At 40.4% G+C, this 24,249-nt stretch overlaps 1 protein-coding gene across 1 annotated transcript; it reads left to right on the top strand.

Moving 5' to 3' along the window:
• Positions 1 to 2,604: 2,604 nt before the first annotated feature.
• On the top strand, positions 2,605 to 7,083 carry LOC118797259 (SLAM family member 9-like). The gene is made up of 5 exons (XM_036556543.1): positions 2,605 to 2,666; positions 3,151 to 3,447; positions 5,370 to 5,630; positions 6,005 to 6,097; positions 6,923 to 7,083. The coding sequence occupies exons 1-5, from the start codon at positions 2,618 to 2,620 to the stop codon at positions 6,946 to 6,948; spliced, it is 726 nt and encodes a 241-aa protein (XP_036412436.1). The 5' UTR covers positions 2,605 to 2,617; the 3' UTR covers positions 6,949 to 7,083.
• The last annotated feature ends 17,166 nt before the right edge of the window (positions 7,084 to 24,249 follow it).

Genomic DNA, 24,249 nt, shown 5'->3' on the forward strand with positions numbered 1-24,249 from the left:
CTCTGTCTCCTGTTTCAACAACAAGAACCATATATATATGCTGTTGGTCAGTCTGTTCGGGAGGGGACATTTAGAATTGGCACATATCCTCTCTCAGGTACTCTATAGTGCTTGATATGATACTGTTTTACTATGTAATAAACCTTTTACTGGCAACTCAGTATCGGCGGAGTTTTTCTTCACAACATCTAAACACCATCGCCACTAAATAAACAACACATCTCTCTTGTTACTGCCTCATCCTGCTGTGACTCATTTTGTTGTCTGTTTCTTCATCATCTGATCTTCCTCATCCTCTCACGCATTTCATTTTATTTTCAGTCATTTTCTCATCTGTTAAACTCTCTGTTTTGATGGTCACTTTCCTTTTGGTCACTGGAGTTTGAACATCAAAGAGAAAGAGTGAGTTAGTGAAACCAGAGCTGAGATAAAATGAGCTCTTTTTGTGTTTTTTTTTTTTTTTACCTGTTCAGTGCTGCTGATTTGTGATTAACTGCTTCTTGTCAGTGTGTGTGAGTGCTGTTAGCTGGCCTATTAGAAATATGACATTTAATTTAAGAGGAGAGAGAACTGACAGAAGAATGAAACAAGTTAATTAATTCTTTTCTATTTGGTCATTATATTTAATCCAACACTGGGTTTTATTGTGTGTGTTTCAGGTTCAGTGTCTCTCTCTGCTGGTGTATCTGTGTGTTTGCTGGATCATTCTGACCCTCATGCTGTCTGCAGTCATCACCGTCCACATCAGAGAAAGACTGACCAAATCCTTTTAAAGACATGGATGGTGTTACACAGTTTATTATAGCTGTGTTACGTGCCCGTGTGATGTTACCTAGGGGTAAAGGGGAAGTAACATGGAGTATGTGATGTCGAAGGGAGAGACACGGACAACGGGAGTATCGTGTTTAGACAAAGCTTTACTGTTCAATAGTAAACATGTACACATACACCTTTAAAGTGAAGTAGTGAAATGGAAAAACGACATAAGACAGCCAACAATAAGACACCCAACTAGTCAAAATCAACAAGATGAACTGGTAACTGGCTAACAGGATTAATCTATGAAGCTCAATGTGATTGAAGATTTAAATTGGCTATCAGTACTGACAAGGCTTAGAGTAATAACATTGTATGCAAAGCTAGCTGCTATGGTGGACTATGGATGGTGCCAAAGCAACAAAAGTAATAAAAAACCTCTAACTTGCCTAAAAGGAGCTAATCTACACAAAATACAGTGGGTGGCACTCGCCTCTTACGTAGTGTGTCTATACAAAGTGTGTTACTACTGTGTGAAACGCACCCAAACTGCCTGTCCACTCATCACGCTCGAAAGACAGACACAAAGAGAGTGAGCGAGAGAGAGTGAGATAGTACGAGAGAGAGAGAGAGAGAGAGAGAGAGAGAGAGAGACAGTGAGGCCAAGGCAGAACTAAAACTAAGGGGGCTACAATTATAATAACAGCATAAGTCACCAAACCACCAAAAAACTAAAGGCCTCACAGACACACAATGCTCTCCTCCCCTCACATGTTGCCGGATCATTTTCAAACGCCCGCCCCATTCACTCAGCCATGATTCCGTTTAGAGGATGAATGGAGGGCCGAACGCATCACCACGCAACCACTTGTTGGGTTGCATCTGTTAATTAGTGAGGTAGACAGAAAGGGAAAAAACAAAAGACTAACAAGTAAACATGCGTGTGAGCCAGCTTGGAAGCTATAATGCTAACATTATTAACGTTTACACTAGCCGCTAGGAGTCGTCTTTGCTCATGCTTCACATTTTGAAAGGAAAATGTAAAGTTTGCTAGAGTTTACTTATGATTCCGGGTAACTGTAGGTATTTGTATGAGTGTGTGAGCAAGTGTAAGTTAGTTAAGAGTCTAATAGAGCCACATATATTCAGTCACTATGCTAATTTAGAGCTAGCTAAAGAGCTTAGTTAGACTGTCTACTTGCATTCATTTATGAGACAGCAGTACATGTCATCACAGGAGGCAGACTGCATCACACAATAGAGGATCAGGTGGAGGAAATGCAAGAAAAATACAGTTTCAGTTCAGAATAAACCCCAATTAAAAATGTATTCTGTGTTGTGGAGTGACTCAGCATCTGTGCTGCAGTGTGGCATTTTTACTGATTTCCATATGCAGAACAGCGTGAGAACCTAATGAAGAAAAACTTGACTAACCACAGGAAAACCAACATGTGCAGATTGGCAGTGATAAAAGCATGTCAATGTCTGTCAGGCACGCAATAAAACATAAGATAATGATGCTTTACAGTGATGCTTTACAGTTGAATGATCACTGAGAGTGACTAATTCAATAGAAATAAACTCTGTGAAATCTGTTGTTTCCAGTCCTAATGTGCTCAGTGCTGTTAAATTAAACAATGTAAACTGTATTAAATTGCATTTTTAATGTTAAATATTTTGTCACTTTCTACTTAAAAGTTCTGCATCAGTACATAAAAACCTCTCTGAGGCAAAACTCCCTCCTTCATTGTAAAGTGAACATCAGCACATTAGAAAACCTCTCTGAGGGAGTGAGGAGGGTCTATCAGAATATCATCCATCAGTGCAAAACAGAAAGTATGTCACTCTGTTTGCAAAGGCGATGATGCTGCAGCTGATCTTTGTTCTCTCCACTCTGATCTCAGTCACAGGTAAGCAATTCTCTGAACTATTGAGGTTAAAATGTATGTTAATATTCTCTGCCAAATAAAGAGTGTAAGTGGTTGTAGCAAGTGTGCATTAATGTCTCTGGTGAGCTTATTAAGTGAATTAAAAGGAGGTTTAATCCTCCATACATTTAAAACACAATTTACACATAAAATTCATTAAAATGTGCAGAAGTAGAGGATGTGTTAAGTCATTGTGTTCTCTGTAGAGGATGTGTAACTTATTTAGACTTATTTAGAAAATTAACAAAACATCATTTGATGAAGGATGCACAAACATTTGCATATGACTGCGTATTAAATAACAAAAACAAAAGTGTCTGAATGCTTGTTTATCTGCAGTTTGTATTAACAGACAGTATAAAGGTTTTACTAGTCATTAACATGCCACACAGTGACAGATCATGATAAAGAAATCACAATGTAACAAAATATCTTTCTTTTATTTTCTAATATTTTCTATACACAGCGTCCTGTGATGTGTTCAGATTGGTTGGCAGTTCTGTTCAACTGGACACACAGGAACCCTTGCCGGACTTTGATGACTTATTCTGGCTGTTTAAATCAGATAATAATATTCTAAACTATGAAAAGAAATCTAAAAATATTACATACTTTTCTGATTATGAAGCCAGAGTGGAGTTCAATGAGGAAACCTACAGTCTGACACTGAAGAACTTACAGAAGACTGATAGTGGACTGTATGAAGCAAAAGTGTCTGCTGACAAAGTCACAGTTGTTGCTAACTACACACTCTCTGTGTTGGGTAAGTCTTATATAATATCAGTCCATGAGAGGAAACACACTGTGTTATCACTCTCTATTATTTACTATGTTCAATATTGAATTTTTCTGAAGGCCAAACATGCAAAGTTGCAAATCTGTGTAGCAAAAGTTAGTTAGTTAAACCAAAGTTGAGTTAAAGTGAGCTTTATGAGCTTTTTGTGGGTTTTTTTTTTCTCTTCAGTGCTGCTGATGTGTGATTAACTCTTTGTGGTCAGTGTGAGTGAGTGCTGTTAGCAGACAGCCTGGTTTCCTCATAATGTCACTGGGCATCAAATCTGCTCAGAAAACATTAGAAGTTATTCTGTCATTTATATCTTTAGTTATTTTAACATTAACTACACGTCTGTTAAGAATATGATATAGATTTTATATGTTTTTATGTTTGGTGGGCGGGGTCCAGAGGCTCCGCCCCTGATAAAAAGTAATGTGGAATTGGTGCATGTTAAGAAAACAAATCAAGTCGATATTATTTAAATTGACCCATTTTTAAAATGTATTTAAAATATTAGTGTTGAAAGAATGTAATTTTCTCAGGCATTAAATCAGTCAGTCAGGTCAAAGGGAATAAACTGTGTTTTTCCACCTGCTACCAGGAGACACATACCCAAATAAGTTAAATCTTTTGTACCTAAAGGGGAATTACACTGATTTTTCAAAATTTCAGCCTAATTAAATGGTTATGATGTACACAAAGTCATTTAGAGTGGTTTGATGTGAAACGCTCCATTCGGAGAAACTACAGAGTCAGACCATTTAACATTGGTGGTAATAGGAACCAGACAGCTGAAGCATTTAATGCAGAGGTGCCAAAACTTTTTGTCTTAGGGGGCCAAAGTGAAATGTTTGTGGAAGTCCAAAAAGTGAAATAGTGTACTATTAGAGAAGGTAGGTAGGTTTCAATTTGTGCATTTTTAAATTAATTAATTTATTTATTTTTGTTTGTTTGTTTGGTTGTTTAGTATGTGAAATTACACTATATTTTGTTAATAAAAGCACTTCAACAATTACAAAATACAATCTTACAGTAAAAGTTTTGTTGTTTAGTAAAATGTTTATTTTCCTACAGGGTGAGGGGGTGGAGTTAGGGTAACTTTCTGGTGGACCAATTTTTTTTTTACGTCTCAATAATTGAATTACGCAGATTTGAAAAATCAGTAGAATTTCTCTTTAAAATATTAATTATCTCACATCACTCAACTATTTGGCTTAGTGGAACTTTTTTGATGAATTCTTGTTTTCAAAGATTGTATCTATTTGCATTCTGGGTGTGTTTTTCCTCTTGTTTTACTTACCTTCTCTGTGTTGTCTTTACTCCTTGGCTATGCTATCTTGGATAGGTGCTTGCTTAAAAACTGGTTAACCTTCCTAACCTTGCTATTATTTGGTTTGCAACATTCTCTATTACAGAGTGTGGTGCCAAACTAATAGGACACTGCACTGTCCACTTTTAAATGGACTACTTAAAAATAACTTGGACCTACAAAAGTTAAATCGCCAGCAGACAATTCATTTCAATTAACTTTAATGAACTGAGATGGAAACGTGATGGCAGATTAGATTTTGCCAATTCATGAAAATTGTATCGGATGAACAAATTTGCCTTTTAAAAGTGTGGAAATCAGCTAACAATTCAATTAAGTTCAAGTAAAGAACTCGGGAAAAAACAAAAACATCAGAGCTTCTTTCCTAATATTGTTCCCTTCCTTGGACTGTCTGCTGACTAACTGTAGTTGTTGATGGATCTACACAGTTCATGTCAGATTCTCACTCGTCTTAACAAGCTGTCTGCTCTTGACTTGATCCTCTAAGCCGCTTAACCTTCTGGGTCGTGGGGGGAGCTGGAGCCAATAACTGACTGACTGTCAGCATTACAGTGATGTGTCTGTATATCTTCTACCTCAGATCCAGTGGAGGCTCCAGTCCTGACTCACCAGCTAAGCAGAGACACCTGCAACATCACTCTCACCTGTAGAGGTCATGACCTCTCTATCAGCTCCAGCTGTTACAAAGAAACCTGTGAGGAAAAGGAAGTAACATTACCTGGAGGTGTTGCCATTTCCCTGTCTGTCAGTGGCAGCACCATCATCTGTAACCATAGCAACCCAGCCAGCTGGAAGACGGATGTTTTGGAGTTGAAAGAACTGGAACGACTCTGTGATGATGGTGTGCACGTACATGCTCAAACACAAACACATCCTGTTATTTGAACCCATCTTGTACTTTATCTGTAAAATTCATAACAATGGGCCTCATAGACCAATATCTTATTATGTTTTTTCTTAAATCTGTTCTTGAGAAAAGTTCTAAGGAAAAGTCTTCATCAGACTGAGGACGCGTTCTTAAACCACAGAATATTTCACACCGTTGTGCTCTTCAGTGTGTGTGGATTCTGTTCTTACCTAAAAACAAAACCTAAAATTGAACATTGATGAATGTCAGAATCCTTGTGAAAAACGCATCAGTGGGTTTTAAGAAGACATTCCTTCTTAAGAATGGTTGGTGAATGAGGATCAGTCGTTCTTGCTTTTGTTTTTCAGGTTTAACAGTGCGTGTCGTGGTTGGCGTAGTGGTTGTCATCATTCTTATTGTTGCCTTCATCGTCATATATCGCAACCAGGAGAGATTAAGAGGTATTGCCTTTTTATTTCCAGGGTATGTTCCGTGTGAATGTAAACATTTGTCATTATCTGTCTTCACAGTTTTCTGTCAGAAAAACAGCTTTTCAGTTCCATAACTTCCATGTCAAAGCAGATGTTACTGTTGGCTGGTTAGTTAAGACAGCCGGGTCCAGAAATGTTAGCATTGAGAAACCTCACATTTGTTATTGTGTTTCAGAAAAATGACAGAAAATAACCTCAATCATGAGTCAGTCAGTGATTCTCCTCTTTTACTGCCCAATAAACCATCTTCTGTCTTATTTTCTTGATGCAGTGAAATCAGTCATTTTGAAATATGTCATTCCATGTGATCACGTGACATGTTGCCGCTTAGTTTCAAAGGTAATACAAGACAACTTTAGTTTCATTAAAAGGTTCACCATAATGCTCTGTCCAAACAGAACAGCCTTTGAAAAATATTGATTTATCAGCTGAGTGGATGTATATGAATAACGTCAAATTACTTGCATCAGTACTGGCACTCATAAATAAGATAAAAGCGTGGCAGCACCTCACATCACCCAAGCGGTAAAACATGCCAGTAATCCTCATTTATGAAGGAGCAAATGTGTGACCACCATGCTATTTGCTTTTAATGTCATGGTAAATCAGCCAGAGCATTTTAGGATCTTAAAGGAACTGTAGAACATTATGGAATGGTGTGTTATATTGAAGCTTGGAGGAGGGGGCGTGGTTGAGCATCATATAAAGGATGGAGAGTCATTCACATTGAACCAGCTGATGGTGTTCACCTGTGTGTTGTTTCTGCCTCTTTATAGTCATGTCTTTTCTCATTAGAATTCTGGAGACAACGGAGAGAATGAGACCAGGAGAGACGCAGAGCGAGCTGAACAGAACCAAGCATGAAAAGTCATAAGTGATGCAGTTCCTATTTGTTGTACAAGCTGAAAAGCTAAAGTTTGTGTTGTGGAATAAAAAGAATGCTGTGTGCCACCATACCCTGCTCCCAGTGTCCTCACTCCTCCCAGCAGACCATAGGGTTATCACACCCTCCTTCACTCCTTGCTTTTACTATTTGTGTAAAAACTGGCTGTATAGCTGTCAGACAATATAACTTTGGAAACTTATGATTGTGTCTACAGTTATAATAAAGGCTTCATTTTTCATTTTCCATTCAAACCTGCATAGGTCCCACTCAATGTGAGAACACTGTCTATACAGAAGATGATGTCAAACTTATATATAATAATTCTTATTCCTACAGACGTTATTCACTTTCTAAAAGGCCTGATTAGAGCTGCACTCTAGAAAAAGTTGTTCAGGATGGATATGAGCCTAGAAGCTGTTTGCACCAACAGTTTCTCTCACTCATACATATACATTTAATAGAGGATTGCACAAAAAATAGGTGGTGACCAGTGGCCACTAGCGGTTGTCAGTTTTGCTTGCACTATTAGAAATAAAGATACATTTTTCTTTCACCAAGGTACAAACAATGTAAATGTAACCCCAAAAGGTACAACAGTTGTTTTAAGATCCAATTGTATATCTTACTCACTTTTTTCTCAGTGGAAAATACATATTTGTACCCTTTCATAACCTAATGTTTTAAAACAGAGCAAATAAGGTAAAATACAACTTAGAAAATATAATTTCAATGGATTAAGGAACAATTATGTTCCCTGACTAAAGATACTGAGATGTACCCTCGAGAGTTCCACTGCAGTGACAAGAGGGGCAGTTTTGTACCTTTTTTCTAGAGAGTGTGGGACACTAAAATACTGCTACTCTAAGAATTCCTTCAGAGTGCACCTAATGACTCCAATGGCATTGACTTTATGTTATTATTTCCCAAATAAGAATTAAATCCATGCAGAACATTTTGTTGAGAAAGACATTTTATTTTAACACTCTTACCTCTTTGACACTGAACTTGTGGTAACACTTTATTTTGAGTGGTCCTTTGTAGATGATTAATAAACTCTTAACAGAGTAACAGTAACATATCAGTGAAGTAACAGTGAAGTAACAGTAGTGAAGCATCTGAATACAACGGAGTAAATACCTCAAAGATGAACTGTTGATACATCAAATACATTAAGTAGATGTATTGTTGTTACATGAAGTAAACTTAATATCTCCCTTCCATTAAGTAAAACCTAACCTCACCCAACCTTACCCAAAACCTAACAGTAACCCTGGCCCTAATCCTAACCTTAACCTCAACCCAAAACCTAATCTTAACACTAACCCTGGCCCTCATCCTAACCTTAACCTCAACCCAAAACCTAATCCTAACACTAACCCTGGCCCTAATCCTAACCCTAACCTCAACCCAAAACCTAATCCTAACACTAACCCTGGCCCTAATTCTAACCCTAACCTCAACCCAAAACCTAACCCTAACACTAACCTTGGCCCTAATCCTAACCCTAACCTCAACCCAAAACCTAACCCTAACACTAACCCTGGCCCTAATCCTAACTCTAACCTTAACCACAACCTAAACCAGTTAAGCTCTTGTTACAGAATGTTGTCACCAGCATCTCTATAACAGCTTGTTGAGGATGTTGAGATGGTCTGTATTAGATCTGTTACATGTTCAGTGACTCCTCAGGTTAAACATCTACAGATATTAACTTGGACACCAAACAGAATGAAAAACAACTGAATTCAGCAGATTAGAAACAACTTTTTATTCACGCAGTTAACTAAAAGTCTCTTAATAATCTATTGAATGCATTCACTGCTGCTACATCATTGATATATTTTTGAGCTTGTTGACGGCTACTCCATTTTACTGCACCATTTAAACCTTGAGCCTCACTAGCCAACACAATTATTACACAATTCTATGCACAGTTTGTGTGATTAGCCAAAGGCTTGGTAAATGTTATTTTAAGACACATTCAGAGTGCACACTGCATCCACTTCAATTCATGTTTTGTGCTCCTCTGCCCCTCTGTGTGAAATCATATATATCACTGACTGTATTTCATAAAGCACTGGGCAAAGGTCAGATAATCTTTAGGTTTTTTTTTTTTATTTCCAGTCAAAATTGCCATTAAGTACAATTTATTCATTTTACACTGTGGCGGAACATCCAATCTATCCAATACCAGAAAAAGAAAATACAAAGTATACGGCCAGGTGAAACGGAAACAAAGAATGATGAGCGTCAGAAGTGTATGTGCGAGCCCACTCAGACACTAAAGCTTGAAAAGTAACCAAGTACAGTAATGCAGCTGATAAATCAGTACACATCAAATCTGTGAGCTGCTTAAACAGGCTGGTGAAATAATGTTACTCTATCAACATCCAGGCAATTGGTGATTGAGCCTGCTGTGATCCATTGTTGACCTTGGTTTATTTTCCACCAGTGCCAGTTTGGAAAGAATGTTTTCCATTCATGTTGGTCACCAGCAAAGTCATAAGCAGTCTAAGAGTGAAAACACTAACCTTACCCTTGTACAGTGAAAACGGCAGCCACTCTCTTTATATGTACTCACCATTTGCCAGTTTTGTTTAGACAGGCGTTTTAGAGAAATGAATCTTCTGGTATTTATGTTGATGACCTGACACGATTCTGGGCCCAGTATGCCTGCATCTTTTAATCAATTTTAGTCCAGTATGCTGGGTCCAAGCTGTAAGAAGCGGTAGCTGCTGTCGCTGTCAGTGTTTCTTTTGCCCCCTCTTGTGCAGCGTCTGTTAATGTTAGCCCCGATGCAGCAGTAGAGTTGTGGAGGCCCTGGCAGCTGTTGGTGGCTCTGCCGCTGTCTTGTTTTCTTCATTTGATTTAGCAGCGGGACCTGGCTTTTCTATCATGAACAGTGAAATTTGCATCAAGCCTACAGACCATAATTTCCAACACACGTACTTGCAGGAGCAAACAAACAATGCTGTACAATTTGCCAACACTTAGAACTGACCTACGAACCTTTCCAAACTAACAAGTCCTGAAATCATGTAGTGTTTATAAGTGTAATGGGCCAATGAGGTCTCAAGTTTTTCTGGCCAATCAGTGGGCCCCAATATCCTGTCTGCAGCCTAGGATAGCCTGAGCGGTAATCCACCCCTCATTTTACAGTAACAGGAGACAAAGCAGGAAACATATTTAACAAAAAAAAGTAAGCCTCAACAACTGAATATGATATGAATTTTTCAGTATTTAGTGCATCCAATCTATGCCTTCATTACAGCTTCAATTCTTGTCAGGTGACTTTTAGTTCTTCTGAGATATTTTTCCACTCCTCAGTCCAGTCTTGTTCACTGCACTTTCTGCTTCTCACATTCCAAGTAACCTCAAACACATTCAATGATGTTGAGGTCTGGACTGCAGGGTGGCCAGTGCGCTGTTCTGAGAACACCAGCTGAATCTTTTTTCTAAATTTTTGGTTCTTTTCTCAGTCAACATCCTTTCAGACCCACAGCAGTGAGTCTTCTCACAGTGTAAGGATGGATTTTGATTGATCCTTCAAAATTACACTGTTCCTAATTAAATAGTACAAGCTCATCAGCGGCGGCACGGTGGCGCAGTGGGTAGCGCTGTCGTCTCACAGCAAGAAGGGCCTGGGTTCGATACCCGGCCGGGCGACCGGGGTCCTTTCTGTGTGGAGTTTGCATGTTCTCCCTGTGTCTGCGTGGGTTTCCTCCGGGTTCTCCGGTTTCCTCCCACGGTCCAAAGACATGCAGTCAGGCCAATTGGACATGCTGAATTGCCCCTAGGTGTGTGTGTGATTGTATATGTCTGTCTGTCTGCCCTGTGATGGACTGGCGACCTGTCCAGGGTGTATCCTGCCTTCCGCCCAATGACAGCTGGGATAGACCCCAGCACCCCACCGCGACCCAGAAGGATAAGCGGTTTAGAAGGTGTATGTATGTAACATCATCAGCAAAGCCGTGGGGGGTTAAGGAACACCCGAGCAGTCCTAGGATTTGAACCTGTAAACCTTCCGGTTTCTGGCTCTTACTTGTGGGTGTTTCAGATCTGAAGCATAAGTGAAGCTCTCTTCTCTTTCGAAGATGAAAGCTTTATGTGCTGTTTATATGGTGGAGACAGTGTTGGTGGTCTGCCAGGTCTTGCACGGTTGTTTAGAACTCCATTTACTGGGTATTTTTCTGTATCCAGAAACTCTTGTTGTTCACTTGCTTTCCTTTGATTTCCTCCTTCCTTATGTACTTATCTAATCTCCTCAGAAATATCTCCTAAAAATGAATAACTTGTACTTCTAAAAATGTAATAAAGGGTGGTCTCTGACTTTTGTACAGTGCTGTATATACATAAACTGTAAAACTGAAAATGTAAGAAGTGTATATTTTACAGTTCTGTTCTAACAGAAGGTATATATACACAATTATTTCCCAACTTGTTGCTCTTTTTTCACATTTTGTTTGTGATTTATTGCTGTAGCCTGTGATCATATTTAAGGATTTTTTTGACAATTTTTTGCTTAAGCTTGATTAAGAAGCAAGAAGTTACATGTGTAGTAGCTTTGAATCATACATGGTTATTGCAAACTATTTGTTATTCATCATATGTTATGACTTTTCTTGACAATATTCAGCAACAGTCGACCTCAGTGTAGCCCAGTGTTAATAACACCTGTTAATCAGTTCCAGATAAGATAAGCAAACTAAGACAATTCATTCAATTAAAGAGCTTTTACGACATAGAAGCTTCATTGTGTTTTCCATGCAAAGGTTTGTGATACTTTTGTTGTTTTTTGAGAAAACCTGAATATGTTCTTTACATATTATTATGCTTTCATTTCATTATGGATCATTATGGATTTCATCATTATGGAACTCTTTGAATGTTAACTAGTTGTACTTTTTTTCCTTTGTCTTTTTAATCATATAGATGCCGTTATTTATGCCACAGTTTCACAACAAAGCAAAGCTGTGAATCAAGCCAAATTGGATGAAGCCACATCAGATGAGAGAAATTAAAGACACTCTTGATTGACACAGTTGGCTGAGGAGATTCCCAGTGACCTCACAGTCGTCTTGTGGGAGTCCACAAAAGTACAACACAAAACACAAACTAAATCAAAACTGGCCACCTCTCCATGGCTACTAGTCCTTTTCTCAAACTCGAGCCTTTCAGCTTTTCAGTCTGTTGTTGGTGCTGCTCGTCCCTCTCCTCTGCCTCTCTGCTCTTTTGAAAGGCTCCTGATCCAAGAAGGAAAGAGAGATTGTTGCTCCTCATCACTGTCACCACCCCCGCTCCATGACTCGGCCATCAGGATCAAACGTGAGGCATAGTAAAGTGGCCTTGCTGAGGGACTGGTGTGGATGGTGCGCCATCCACCACACCCTCATGGACCTCATCCTCTCCTGTCTTTTCGGGGTTTCATCTGCAATCTTGTGGCCATCATCAGGGTCTGGGGGAGGGGCGCATGACACAATGTGTTTGTGTAAGATGGAAAGGCTGAATCTAGACTTTCTTTAACAACTTGCAAGGATTTGGGGCCCCCTGCCCTTTTTGCCATCTGATATACTGTAAAATTAGAGGTTAACTAATGACAGTGGCTACCACATGCAGCCTAAATTAAATACATTTATTTTATATAAATTTGACTGGCTAATTTTATTGCTGATGATTAGATGCTTGTTTGGAGTCCTAATAGGTTACAGTTCAAACTACAGATAATCTTCTCAGTATTCACAGATTCAGGCCTCTGTGGGATTCAGGCCTCTGTCTCATGGCACACTTTTTATTGCTTACCTCGCTAACCTTTAGGCTTAGTTGGATTTAAGCCTTTACCATGGCGACCAAGTTAAACATGCTTTGTTAGACGGACCCATATCGGCTACTTCTTGTTGTCAAACTCAAAGTTAAAGCAGGCCAATTATGAAGACAGTGACTCAGACTCAGCATTTGAAAACAAAAATAAAAACGTGGCAGGCTATGCAACTTTTAGCACTGCAGCACCACTACATCCACTCTCAAGATGGCGCAGCAGTGCACTGAACAAATGTTCGTTTACATTTTGTCTTTTTCTTTTCTGTTTTTCAGCTCCAGCTCCATGTAGACGTTCTTTTTGTTTGAGAAATGTTTAAGCAGTCAGCTTTTTTCTCCTCACTCGAGAGTCTTCAACAACAAAATGGCACAGTAATAGCCCTGAAGTTGTTATGGAGCCCCCTGGTGGCCACGGTTCCCTAAGCAGCTGCTCATGCCACTTATTAAGTAGAGCCGGCACTGGGCCAAGAGAAAGAGGGTGACAAAAAATCTGACCTGTGTTAAACAGTATTAGAAAACAATTTCAGAATATCAGCATCTACATATATCAGCCTACTTACAACAGTTCCAGTAACAGTTCTGTTTGTGGTATATAAACAATAAATATTTAAACAGCTCTTTGCATAGAGATATTTGCATAGGGCCTACTTCCTGCTTCCTTGCCGTTCAGACACTTCTCTGCTTAGCTCTGCTACCTTTCATTTCTTTTCTTTATTTTCAGAAGTTTCTTATTGTTTTTTGTTCAAACTGCAGCGGCTGAGCTTATTATATAATAGACAAGTCAGGAGAACTGCAAAACCAAAAAGTGGATATTTTTCCTTGATTATTTATTTATTTTGTACCTTTTACAGTATTGCTATGGAACCAGGAATTAGAAAAGCTCCTGTTGTCTATCAAAGAAGAAATTTACTAAATGCCTCTTCAAGTTGCAGAACGCATGTGCAGTCAGAATTGTTACAGACTTCTGCAAAAATAAGTTTTGCAAACAAGTTTTCTGAATTTTTTTAATCAAAGTTTATGTATTGGCATTCGTGCACTATATTAGAAGTATCAGAGTGTGGGAGTGTCGGCAGCAGACAGCAGGCAGGGGGCTTAACTGAGCAGTAGGCAGTGGAGACACACAGTGGAGCCAGGCCAGCGGAACATGTGGATGGAGCTGCTAATGTTAGTACATATAGAAATATAGAATTATATATTAGGGATATATTTTTTACGCCTAGCAAATGTAGTTCTTTGGCCTCTCTGTCTCTGTGAGGGTTATGACATGATCCTTGAGAAGAGTGCTATGATGTGACATAAGGACTTGCTTATGTCCAATTCCAATCTATCCTACCAGACATGGTGGTGGCCTATGGTTCAGGAATTGGAACTGGGTTTTACCATCATAATAACTGTGTGAAAGGTGACCTTTTGTCAACCTTCAAGGCCTTTGACCTGACTGAGGGTGATTCTGGCTGAAGCCATATTAAGACCCGCATTAGTGACGTTATTTTTATTGACTAAATCTCACTTTTGACACTATTCTTAAAAAAGTGCTCTGCACCCTGCAAATCATCTGATTCTGTTGATGCTTTGATAGAAAGCTTCAATCAAAAATTGTTAGTGTTGTGGATGAGATTGCATGAGTTCAGGTTAAAATCATGTAATGCCAAGAGAAAGCATCATGTGATGATGCCACAGTTCACCTCTAAAAGGAGAAAATGTCAGAAGGCTAAACGCAGGCTGCATAAAACAGATCCACAAAGAAATCTCCATAGATGTGCTGCAAAGATACGCTGCATGATTACAATACAATAAAGTGTTGATGAAAAAAATCAGTAAATGCATTAAATGAAACAGTCGTGGGTCTTAAGGAAACAACAAAAGCTCTAATAACAGATGCAGAAACACAGTGGTGAGTATTTACTGTGTATTTATTAAAGCTGTCTGTCAGTTGCAAATTCCCACTTCCAGTATAATCAGTGTTATTTAGCTCCATTATCTCTTCCAGGTGAGGATAAAGTCAACTAGCACCAGTTCAAGTGCACCAGAATGTAAACTGGAACAGTATTTTGATGTGACGATTGCTGTTTTTAGGATTATCACTTTGTAACTTGGAAGGTACAATGCTAGCATTATTAGCATGAATGCTAGCAGCTAGAAAACAAGTGTCTTTCTTGCTCATATTTTACACTTTCAAGAGAAAGTGTAAAGACTGCTTCAGTTTACTCATCATTCTGGGTGACGATGTTTGTGTGAGTGTGTGTGCAATCATAAATGCTAATGTAAAGTTAGCCAGAGAGCAGATTTCATCACACTGTGGACGTTCAGGTGGAATAAATGCAGGAAAAATACAGTTTCAGTTCAGAACAAACCCGAATCAAAACATATGTTGTTGGGAATCTCAGCTGCTGAATCATGAATCTGCTCTTCTGTGTTGTGGAGAGACTCAGCATCTTCCTCCTGATTACATTTCATTGCAGACAGTGTGGCATTTTCACTGATCTCCATCTTGAGTAACAGAAGTTTTTGGAGGAGGCTGATAAAATTACACAAAAAAAGACATTGTTGAACTCGTTTTAATGAGCCATTGTCAGCAATTCACATGGCCACCAGAGGTCTGGCCACCAGAGGTCTCCCTCTCCAGAGTACTAGGCCTTTTCCCAGAATGAAGCCACCTTAAATACTCCTCCCATTCAGCCAGTCTGTGTGAAATATTGTCAGTTCTTTCGAGTCTGACTATTGAGCGTTTGTCTGTCTGTCTTTCTTGTATTTTGAACCTCTGCCTGACCTTTTGGAATCTGCTTTTTGCTTTTTGTCCCTTTTGCTCTGTCTGCCTGGCCTTTTGGGCTGATTTCTCTGTTAAAGTTTTTTTGCTTTGCATTTTTTACAATGAGTTTCTGAACTGGCCTGTTGTTAATAAATCTGCACATGGATTCTTCACAAGTTTCTGAGTCTGCTTCCTCACAGCCATTTACACTGGAGGTCAGTTGTCTATTCAAATAAAAGTAGCACTGCATGCTCTCCACTAGTGGTGTTGTTAATGTGCCTGTATATTTACACTTCTATGGTAAGTTTGGCTGCTCCAATGTGTGCATTCTCAAAGTGCACTCTCAGAAAAAAAGTTAGTAAATTGTCACTGGGGCAGTAGCCCTCTTGTCACTGGGGTGGTACCCTCAAGGGCACATGTCAGTACCTTTGGTCAGGGAAGATAATTCATTGAAATTATATCTTCTAAGGTGTATTGAGTCCACACACTCCATCTCGTCTCCAGGCTGGGAAAAAAAACACTTTGCATAAGACTGTATGTTAACGTTGTGATTTTTGAAAGATTTTACTCTGAAAATAACAGAAATATGATATTTTAACCAAACATAATAGAGAATAAACTGAAGAGTGAAACACATTAGTTAGTCTACTTATTTTGTTGTTAGTTCTTTTCTTTCTGGTCATCATATTTAACACAACAGTGGGTTTTGTTGTGTGTGTTTCAGGTTCAGTGTCTCCCTCTGCTGGTGTATCTGTGTGTTTCCTGAAGACTGTGCTGTATTCCATCATTCTGACTCTCATGCTGTCTGCAGTCATCACCGTCCACATCAGAGAAAGACTGACCAAATCATCTTAAAGACATGGCTTTTGTTACATCACTAAAGATACTCCTGCTCTTCTCGTGAAGCCTGTTTAATCAATCATTTAATTCTCATGAAGCCTGTTTAATCAAATCATGATGCCCCAGAGCAGTGTTTTTTGCTGGTGTTAAAACAGGCTTTTAATTGGTCTTAAATGTATGAGCAACATGATAAGTGCTGGCAGTATTAATTACTGTAGTGGTGGAACTCAGGCTACTAATGAAGTGAAGACTTCTGCAGTAACCGGCTCAAAACTGCCTCAAAGATTTCTCAAACTGGCATTCAAATTTTTTTACAGCATCGTCCAGATAAGCCATTTTAATTTTTGGCAGAACACTGCATGATACGATATGTCAAAATCGAAGCGCAGAGCAGACAGAAACACTAACCACAGAGGAAACCAACAGGAACTGATAAGCATAAAAAACCTCAATGTCTATCAGGCACACAGTAAAAGCATATGAAGACACAATGATCCTTTACAGTTTGATTAGGTAATAAATCACTAAAGGTGATTATTTCTATACGAATAAACTCTGTAAAACTTACCAGTCTTAATGTGCTCAGTGTTGTTGAATTAAAGCGGTAGAGAGGGGAATTTATAAGGTGTAGAATGAATAAGAAAGAATTTCAGACGTGGTCTTTCACCCAAACCTAAATTCTCATATTCCCATTTCTTTTCACCTTGTAAGATTGAATGAACAACAAAATGTATCAAACTACACTACACACAGTATGAATGCAGTAGTGAAACATGATTCTTAAACCTCGGCGCTCTGTCCCCCGCATGTCTGAAAAAATAGCCTAGTTTACTGTGTCCCCTCCTAAAGTACTGCAAAAGTTAAGAAACAAAAATAAGATGATAGTTCAGCCCTAGAAATGCTATGAGCAAATAGCACAGACAGGGTTAGCACCTAAACAAAATCGCTAATTTCTTGGGCAAAATGCAAATCCTCCTTCCAAATAATCGCATCATCAGCGCATGACAGTCACGGCCTCCTACCACACATATTACACACAAACCTTCACATCATGACAGCGCGCACACTGCCAAGCAGCCATGAGGGTCAGACACATCAGCGTGAGAAAAATGACCACTAATTCCCAAATAAACCTTCACATTACACAAACAGTGTCAGCGACGCCAGAATAAAATCAGCAGCTACAGCGGCCTGTAAGATTTTAAAGAACTTATCCTTTGATCAGAGCAGAACTTGAGTATGAAGTCGTAACATAATGAAGTCCACCCTCCTGTCCTTTTGGATGAAGTGGGTGATGGTGGGGTCAGGCAACGGATCCTTTGCTTTTAAGTTAATCAACAATTGCTTCTTGAGCATTCTGATGGTGATGGGCTGACTTGGATAAACTTCCTAAATCCCAAAATCCATATCTGTCCCAAGACCCCCTCTCCACGCCAAACAGCAAGCAGTCCCAGCAGTAGAGCTTTTGCTCCTTGGTCGATCTCGTCACCCAGGGGTGTCATGGTGTAATAGCTGGAGTTGAAATGCCTCTCAAAAGCCTTTTTCAAAAGCTCTGGTGTCATCCTTTGTCAATTAACTCCAACTTTTCATTAAGAGATAATCTAGAAAACGGTATTGATAATAAACTCGCAGCGATGTCCCCCTCACTAGTGCTAACGTTACGCTCAGCTTCCATCATGAGCCAACAAGCTAGCTAGCTTTTTTCACTAGCTTCATCTCCCCACAGCGGGCAGAAGTTGTCATAAAGTTAACGATAACTAAGCCCACCCATTTAGAGGGAAGATATGATTGGTCAATTTTACTGTCATTTGAAAGTGGTCTCTCAGTCTTTCCAGCAACAGCAGATATAAAATTCTGATAAGGAGACAAAAGGGCTTCTTTCAGGCCTCCTGCTCTATTTGTACCTTTTCATCTCTCGTTACTGCCTATCATCCTGCTGTGACTCATTTTGTTGTCTGTTTCTTCATCATCTGATCTTCCTCATCCTCTGACGCATTTCATTGTATTCTAAGTCATTTTCTCATCTGTTAAACTCTCTCGTTTGGTGGTCACTTTCCTTTTGCTTTTGAACATCAAAGAGAAAGAGTGAGTTAGTGAAACCAGAGCTGAGTTAAATTGAGCTATTTCTGTGGGGTTTTTTTTACCTGTTCGGTGCTGCTGATTTGTGATGAACTGTTTCTTGTCAAGTTTCAAGTTTCAACTTTGTCATTTGCACAACATTTGTCATTTGACATTCATGCATTGAAATGCTTGAAAATACTCAAAACTGAAATATATTAAGTATACACAAAATATAGAGACAGAAGGGACCTATGTAAGAAAAAAAGCTCATTGCTATGTACAAATGTATTTATACGAAACAAGGGATAATCTGTGAAGAATATATATACATTTTAACTTAGTGACTTGTTATTGTCCATAGCAGTGATATGATATAATAATAATACTGACAAAGTGACTGAGTGAAATGGTAGTTGGGGAAGGACCCACAGCTTCACAGCTTGTTCAGAAGCCGGACAGCCTGTGGGTAGAAACTGTTCATTAGCCTGGTTGTTCTAGCCTGTATGCTTTGGATGGTGAACAGGCTGTGTGCTGGGTGATGCCGTCTGATTGGATCTTTTTGATTTTCCTCAGGCAGCAGGACTGATAGATGTCCTGTAAGGCTGGTAGTTTGTTGCCTATGATGGATTCTGCCATCCTCACCACTCCCTTAAGGGCCTTCCAGTCGCAGGTGGTGCAGCTGCCATACCAGACAGTGATGCAGCGCCTGAGGATGCTCTCTATGGGGTATCTGTAGAAGTTGGTGAGGATCTGAGGAGGCAGACCAAACTTCCTGAGCCTACGCAGGAAGAAAAGACGCTGACGAGCAGTTCTCACAATAGTGTTGGTATGGAGGGACCAGGTGAGGTCATCAGTGAGGTGTACACTGAGGAACTTCACACTGCTGACTCTCTCCACTTCGGCTCCATTGATGAAATAGGGGAGAGTGACCACCCCTCTGCAGCTTCCTGTAGTCCACAATCTTCTCCTTTGTTTTGCTGATGTTGAGACAGAGATTGCTGCCATGGGACAGAGCGCTAACCTCGTCTCTGTAGGCTATTTCATGTCCATCAGTGATGAGGCCTAGGATGGTGGTGTCATCAGCAAACTTGAAGATGATGTTAGATGTGTGTCTGGCTACATGGTCATGTGTATACAGGGAGTACAAGAGGGGGCTGAGTAGACATCCCTGGGGGGTCCCTGTGCTCAGAGTCAGTGTAGAAGAGAAGCTGTTCCCAACTTTCACCACCAGGGGTCTGCTCGTCAGGAAGTCCAGTATCCAGTTGCAGAGATGAGAGTTCAAACCCAAGTCTGTGAGCTTAGGAATGAGTTCGGCAGGGATGATTGTGTTGAATGCTGAGCTGTAATCTATGAACAGCATTCTTACCTATGTGTTCTTTCTGTCTAGGTGTGTGAGGGCAGTGTGTATTGTTAGTGCAATGGCATCGTCTGTAGATCTTTTGGAGGGGTATGCAAATTGGTGAGGGTCCATGGTGGCTGGAAGTGTTGAACAGATGTGAGCTTTGACCAGCCGCTCAAAGCACTTTATGAACAGGGTGGTAGTCATTCAGGCAGGTGATAGCCGGTTTCTTGGGGACTGGAACAATTTCCTTAAATGATTTCCTTAAAGCACGTGGGAATCAATGACAGTCTTAAGGAGAGGTTAGAGATGTCAGTGAAAACCTCAGCCAGCTGGTTGGCACATGCTTTAAGTACACGGCTGTGGACGCCATCGGGACCAGGTGCCTTGCGTGGGTTAACTGCCCTGTAGGATCTCACCACCTCAGACAGGGGAATGGCTAGAGTGCAGCTCTTCTCATCTACTGGGAGTTTTTCAGCAGGTGGGGTGTTAGTTACCTCAAATTTAGTTCATCTGCAAGTGAGGAGGACGAGCCCCTATCACAGATCGTACCTCCTTCGTAGTCAGTGATGGCACGCAGTTCACTCCACATACGTCTGAGATCAGAGCCAAGATAGTTATATTCCACTTTGTTCCTGCAGCTCCTTTTGACCAGCCTGAGGGTCCTCTGAAGGTTATATCTGGCCTTCTTGTAGCTAGCCAGGTCACCAGAGTTGTAGGCAGCGGCCCAAGCTCTTAGTTTGGCTCGAACCTCAGCATTGATCCAGGGTTTCTGGTTGGGAAATGTTCTGACATTGATTTTTGGTACAATGTCATCAGTGCATTTATTAATGAAGCTTGTAATGGAGTCAGTGCATTCATTGATGCCTGGACCAGCTGCACCACAGAACATCTTCCAGTCTGTGGATTCGAAGCAGTCCTGAAGTGTGAAGATGGCCTCCTCACTCCATTGACAGACTGATCTGAGAACTGGTTTCATCTGTTTCAGTCTTTGTTTGTATGTGGGCAGGAGAAGAACGGAGCAGGTGATCAGCTTTGCCGAAGGCAGAGCGGGGGAGGGGTTTGTAGCTCTTCTTGAGTGCAGTATAGCGGTGGTCAAGAGTCTGTTCTGTTTGCCCTGTTAAAATCCCCAACCTCAATAAAAACAGCCTCAGGGTGAATGTTCCCAAGTCCATTAATGGTCTCATACAAAACTTCCGATGCACGTGCCTCATCTGCCTGAGGTGGAATGTAGACTGTAGTGAGAATGGCTGAGCTGAAGTCTCTAAGCAGAAAAAAGGTCGAACTTTGAGTGTTATGAGTTCAATGTCTGGAGACCAGTGACTGGCTAGAACCACTACATCTGTTCCCCATTGAGAGTTCACCATAACACATAACCCACCACCTCTGCCCTTACTAGAGTCCAGAGTTCTGTCCTGACGGTAGGTGGAGAAGCTGGCCGGTGCGATGCTTTTGTTTAGTATTGTCGCGAAAAGCCACGTCTCTGTGAGCGCTAAAACTAATTCTATCCACATGTTGACATACATCATTAAAGACAGTCCTGCTATTCCCGTCAAGCCTGTTCAGTGATACCCTAAAGCAGTGTATTTAAGTGAGTGTTCAAGTAGGCTTTTAAGTGGGCTTAAGTCTATGAACAGTATAGTATTAAAATTCCCAAAGAAGTGCTGGGAGTAATTATTACTATAGTGCTGGAACTCAGGCCACTCATAAAGTGAAGATTTCAGCAGTAGCTGGCTTAAAACTGCATCTTAAAAGAGCATTAATTTTTTTTAAGCATTAAATTGCATCTGCTGACACCTGAAGATTTAAAAGATTAAGTGTCCCTTATTAGTCCCACAACAGGGAAATTTTACGTCTGCATTTTAACCCATCCGTGCAGTGAAACACCACATACACACTAGTGAACACACACTAGAAGGCAGTGAGCACACCTGCCTGGATCAGTGGGCAGCCCTATCCATGGCGCCCGGGTTAGGTGCCTTGCTCAAGGGCAATTCAGTCACATACTGTTGACTCGGGGGATTGAGCCGGCGACCTTCCGGTTACAGGGCTCGTTCCCTAACCTCCAGCCCATGACTGCCCCAAGATACTCTGATAATGCAGACTTTAAACTCTCTTACTGGTCTCTATCACAGAAAGAAACAGAGCCTGATGGACAAACCATTTCATTTTAACACAATCTTTGCATTTTTGCCAGTGTTATAGAAGTATTTTCAAAGCCTTTTTTTATGATTTTTGGTAAAGTATTATGGAATCACAGTATGCTATGTAGTTCAGATAAGCCATTTAAAATTTTGGTCTAAAATACAGAATGGTGCATAATCCCTTTTGTCAAAAGCAATGCAGAACAGCATGAGAAAAAAATGAAGAGAACCTGGGCTAACCACAGGGGAAAAACCCGAACTGACTGGCATTCCAAAAAACAAATCAGTGTCTGTCTGCATGTTAGAAAACCTCTCAGAGGCAGTGATGATGCTTTTTTGAGGGTCTATTTTCAACCTTCAATGTTAAAGAGAAATTGTCCCACACTGTCTGCAATGGCAACGATGCTATAGACAAAATTATTTATTAAAGCTGTCTGTCAGTTGCAAATTCTCACCCTCCAGTATAAGCAGTACTATTTAGCTCTATTTAACTCCTCCAGGTGAGGATAAAGTCAACTAGCACCAGCACGGTAACTCTTTATTTGGATGGTCCACTGTAGATGCTTTGTAGACGCTCAGTTTATCTTCAACTAACATTTAACTAAATATCTGTTTAATGCAACTGAAGTTTAAGTAAGTTGCATGTGAAAGATTCTATGAAATCTGTCCCTAACCCTAAACCTAACTTCAAGGCAAAGCCTACACCTACTCCTAAACTTAACCCTAACCTTGATTATTATTTTATGATTATTGTTGATAATCAACTGAGTATCACCAGAAAGTATTAGTAGATCATCTATAGGGGACCATCCAAATAAAGTGTGACCATAAACTGGAATAATATTTTGACATGTCATCTGTTATTTTTAAAATGATCGCTTGGTAAAGTGTTCTATAAGCTAGCTTGGAAGGCGTAATGCTAGCGGGAAGGTCCATGATGGTCATGTTGTCCAAAGCTATTACAGCCTAACTAAAGGGGGAGCTAGAAGGTAACAGAGACATGAGGGCTCTCTGAGACGTCAGCATCCCTCTGCTCCACCTTCATCTAACGGGAAAAACTAATTACCAAAGGCTTGACTAAATAAGTAGGTTTTTAGTCTAGACTTGAGACTGAGGCTGTGTCTGAGTCCCGAACACTGACTGGAAGATTGTTCCAAAGCTGGTGGGCTTTGTATGAAAAGGCTTTGCCCCCTGATGTAACTTAGTAATTCTAGGTACTAATAGTAAGCCAGCACCTTGTGATCTAAGTAGGCATGATGGTCCATAATAAGCGATAAGTTCTCTCAGGTACTGAGGGGCCGTTTAAAGCTTTATATGTCAGTAAAAGAATTTTGTACTAAATGTGGAATTGAACTGTTAACCAGTATAGGTGTGAAAAAACTGGGCTCTTTCTGGTTCTTGTGAGGACTCTGGCTGCAACGTTCTGGACTAACTAAAGCTTGTAAAGGCTTTTGCTGGAACATTTAGACAGCAGAGCATTGCAGTGACCCAGCTTTGAGATAATACATGCATGAACGAGCTTTTCCACATCCTGTAGAGACATTTCTTAATTTGGCCACGGCGGCTCGGGTGCTGTGGTGGAAGGCTGGTCGCTCCCAGAAAGTACTCCAGTTGTTCATGTAGCCGAGGCCGCTGTTCTCGCACCAGACTTGGGAGCCAGCAGTGAAGCACACAGAGCCTGTTGAATATCTGCTTCCTCTCCTGTAGGTGGGCAGAGGTTCTGAGATGACGGTACTGGCATCAGTGTTCTTCTTAACGGTGTCAAGGAGTAGCCCGAAATGCTCCTTGAGGACTTTGCTCTGACGGGATGAGATGCCATTCACCCCCGTGTGAATGACCATGGTGCCGATGTTCTCGTGTTTGCTTAGAGCCGCGGGAAACCGCTTGGAAATATCTAATACCCGAGCACCTGGAAAACAAAACACAGCAGCGTTACATCCAGAGTCAGCTACTTTCAGGTTTCTGACACTGGAGCCTCCAATAACACCGTTGGGGTGAAGTGTGCGGCCTGTGGTGACCTCCACTGCGGTTTCTGTTCTGTATGTGTGTTTTTGTTGATGTGGTTGAAAAGAGCACTTCTTGCAACAGAATCATGGCCTCTCCTGTGTTTCTTCTTCTGCTGATGCTACAGTATTTTCGAATACTTTTAATGTGATATATGGAAGGCGTATTATGGCATTGTCCAGATAAGTCATTTTATATTTTGTCTTTAAAAATAAAACACATAATAATGCATAATCTCTTTTGGCAAAGTACAGAACAGACAGAGAGGCAAATGAAGCGAAACTA

The sequence above is a fragment of the Colossoma macropomum genome, unplaced genomic scaffold, assembly GCF_904425465.1.
Source record: "Colossoma macropomum unplaced genomic scaffold, Colossoma_macropomum, whole genome shotgun sequence".
Taxonomy (NCBI): domain Eukaryota; kingdom Metazoa; phylum Chordata; class Actinopteri; order Characiformes; family Serrasalmidae; genus Colossoma; species Colossoma macropomum.